The sequence below is a fragment of the Mesoplodon bidens genome (assembly GCF_964165515.1).
Source record: "Mesoplodon bidens genome assembly, chromosome: 12".
Classification (NCBI taxonomy): domain Eukaryota; kingdom Metazoa; phylum Chordata; class Mammalia; order Artiodactyla; family Ziphiidae; genus Mesoplodon; species Mesoplodon bidens.
In genome coordinates this window covers 86316518-86319532 of record NC_138168.1, presented here as the reverse complement: position 1 = coordinate 86319532, position 3015 = coordinate 86316518, and the positions used below count along the sequence as shown (strand labels likewise).

Genomic DNA, 3015 nt, shown 5'->3' with positions numbered 1-3015 from the left:
CAGGGAACCAAACACAGCAACGTGGTCCATAAACCACGATGGGCTTCCCAGCTACAACCTGGGGCAGCGTGCCTGGAGGTACGGACGCAAGTCACAGCGGGCAGGCAGCAGGGCACTGAGATGCCAATGAAAGCCTGCAAAGATCTGTCTTGGGAGAAATGTCCGGGTTCCCTCCGAGATATGGCCACACTCTCCTCAGCCCCTGCTGCGGAGTCTCCTTCCAGGAGTGACAGAAGAATATGCTCAGGACCCTGTACCTGCCTGCAGGCGGGAACTTTGTGGCTATAAACACATCACCCACTTCATGGGGGCGGGGCGGGGCAGGGGGAGTGGTGAGGTTCCAAAAGCACAATCACCCTCATGAACTCATGAAGTAAGTTTCATTCATAAACATTTATATCCAGCAAAAGATTTCAAAACAGACTTTCTTTGCATCAAGCCTTCCCACAGAGGGAAGGGAAGCCGTGAGAAATTCCTCTACTGGTAGCTAAACGTTCTCCCACACAGCAGGAAATGATGCTCTAACACACGACGGCTGGGGGGTTATAACATCTGCAGATGTTTTCTATAGAAGTGTTGTCCCATGAAAAGTTCTCAAGTAGCAAACAGAAAGAACATTCAACATTTAAAAACAGGTAACAAGGGCTTCCCTGGTGGCGCAGTGGTTGAGAGTCTGCCTGCCGATGCAGGGGACACGGGTTCGTGCCCCGGTCCGGGAAGATCCCACATGCCGCGGAGCAGCTGGGCCCGTGAGCCATGGCCGCTGAGCCTGCGCGTCCGGAGCCTGTGCTCCGCAACGGGAGAGGCCACAACAGTGAGAGGCCCGCGTACCGCAAAAAATAAAATAAAATAAAAATAAAAACAGGTAACAATGTTTGTACACCATAGAGTTGTGCGTACACGTGTGTGTGTGTATGCATGTCTGTGTTTGTGTGTGTCTGTGCTTTACAGAACAGAAATGTGTATTTCTTCTTCCACTTAAAGGCATCAGAAAGACTGAGGTTTCTTAACGTTGAGGTGTGCCATGTGCTTTGCATACCTCATGTTCTCGGTTCATCCTCACCACAAGCCCGGGAGGTATGGACTATTACTGTTACCATTTTATACTGAGGAAATGAGGTCCCTGGGGGTTAAACCTGAGGTCACACCAGCAGCAAAGGACAGAGTCAGCCTGACTCCAAAACCCATGTTCTTCCCGCTCTATGGCTTCACCTTCTCAAGGTCCATCAAATACTTGTACCCTTTCCTGTAAACATATGTAAATGTTCCTGCTGGAGTAGTTTTTATAGTTGATGGGAAAATGCTGCCAGGAGAGCTGAAGGGAACAGAAGGGGATTTTTGAAAGCTACAGAAAGGATAGAGTTCCAACATGTATTTAGGCATTTCCAGAAGGTACAGCGCAAGAGTACAGTCTCAGCATTAATTAGCATCTCATGCATATGGGGTAAGGTGTCCTTCTATACCGTATTTAGGAGATATTCAGTTGCATCCCAAGCACAAACTATGGCTCATCTGCGTCCCACTGTTTTTGTCCACAATTTCCTCCACCTGTCAGACGACAGTCTCAGTTTCAGTGGTGGTGGTGTGGTCTTCCGGGCGCTTGGGTTGCATCTCATCTTTGAAAGCCCTGGTCAGGACCACTTTTAAGGACTCCTTGAACCGCTTCTTCCTGCTGCTGCCCACGAAGAAGTAAATAAAAGGGTTGGCGCTGCTATTGATTGTAGAGAAGAGAAGAGAAATGTGGTGCAAGTTCCTGAACGTCGACCAGTACTCATAATAGAGCAGGTAGAGGAGCCTCATGGGCATGGCGAAGATGAAGAATATGATGATGGTGACCGTGATGACAAGATACAGCTTCGAGGAATGGGAAGCCCACGCATTCTTCCGAATCTTCACTACCAAGATGGTGCTGGACACCGCCATTAGTGGCGTGAAGACCAGGAAGCTCAGAATGGCTATGAAGATGATCACCGCCCTGCAGTCACTTCGGGAGTGAGTCTGTCCTTCACTATCAATGCACATAACGTATTCCATGGTGGTCACTAAGCAGGAAAGTGCCCACAGGAGGGCACAGACGAATGCTGACTGGTGCTTGGGGCGATGGCAGCGGTACCAGATGGGGTACAGGACGGACAGGCACCTCTCCACACTGATGGCTGTCAGCAGATACAGACCCGTGTTGTAGCCAAAGAGAAATGTCACCGACAATGTGACAATTGTGTAGTAATAGCCGGAAGAGAGCTCGTAATCTAAAGCATAGTCGACAGACAGAATAAAGATGCAAAAGAGTAATGAGATGTCCGCAACAGACAAGTGGGTGATGTAGACGGTGAAGGGATTTCTTCTCATCCGGAAGCAGAGGAACCAGAGGAGAATTCCATTCTCAACAAAGCCCAGTGGGGAAATGCTCATGATCACCCAGTGCACAATGGGAATTTCCTGACGCGGCTCTGCTACGGAGGTGTTCCTGCTGGTTGAGGCGTTCGAGGACTCCTCAGCAACAAATGATGTCCCGTTTGCCTCATCCATGAGGGGACCTCAGCCTGGGCTCTTCAGGTATTTTTCTGTAAATAAGTTTAAGAAAAAATCAAGGTTGACGAATTGCAGTAAAAGGGAGACTTCAGCTACGGATTATAACCTTCAAGTTATACAAAAAGTGTTTACTAGACTATACAATTCTCTTTCCAACGAAGATAAAATTAGACATTTCCCTGAGAGGGAACAGATTTAATAATCTTTTTTGATCCCCCCCAATAGCCTTTGATTCTGTATTACTACTTGCTTGTGGTTCAGCGCCAAAGGGGATCTGCCAAAGCAAGAGGATCAAATTCCTGGTGTCCATATCTGGTCTGGCCCGAGCTTTCTGAATGGTGTTTTGAAAACCATCTCATCTTCTGTGCCTTCATCTCCTGGCCTGAGAGACCAGGTTCATCACATTAAAATGCAATGACAAAATACATCTTTGGGCAATGCTGTTGTTGTCACTTTTTAATGCATAAAGTGCCATAAATGATG

The 3015-nt window shown here is 48.0% G+C and overlaps 1 protein-coding gene across 1 annotated transcript; it reads right to left on the bottom strand.

Moving 5' to 3' along the window:
- Positions 1-1404: 1404 nt before the first annotated feature.
- MAS1 (MAS1 proto-oncogene, G protein-coupled receptor) lies at positions 1405-2529 on the bottom strand (the record flags this gene model as incomplete). The annotated part of the gene is made up of 1 exon (XM_081250966.1): positions 1405-2529. The coding sequence occupies one exon, from the start codon at positions 2527-2529 to the stop codon at positions 1552-1554; it is 978 nt and encodes a 325-aa protein (XP_081107092.1). The 3' UTR covers positions 1405-1551.
- Positions 2530-3015: the final 486 nt, after the last annotated feature.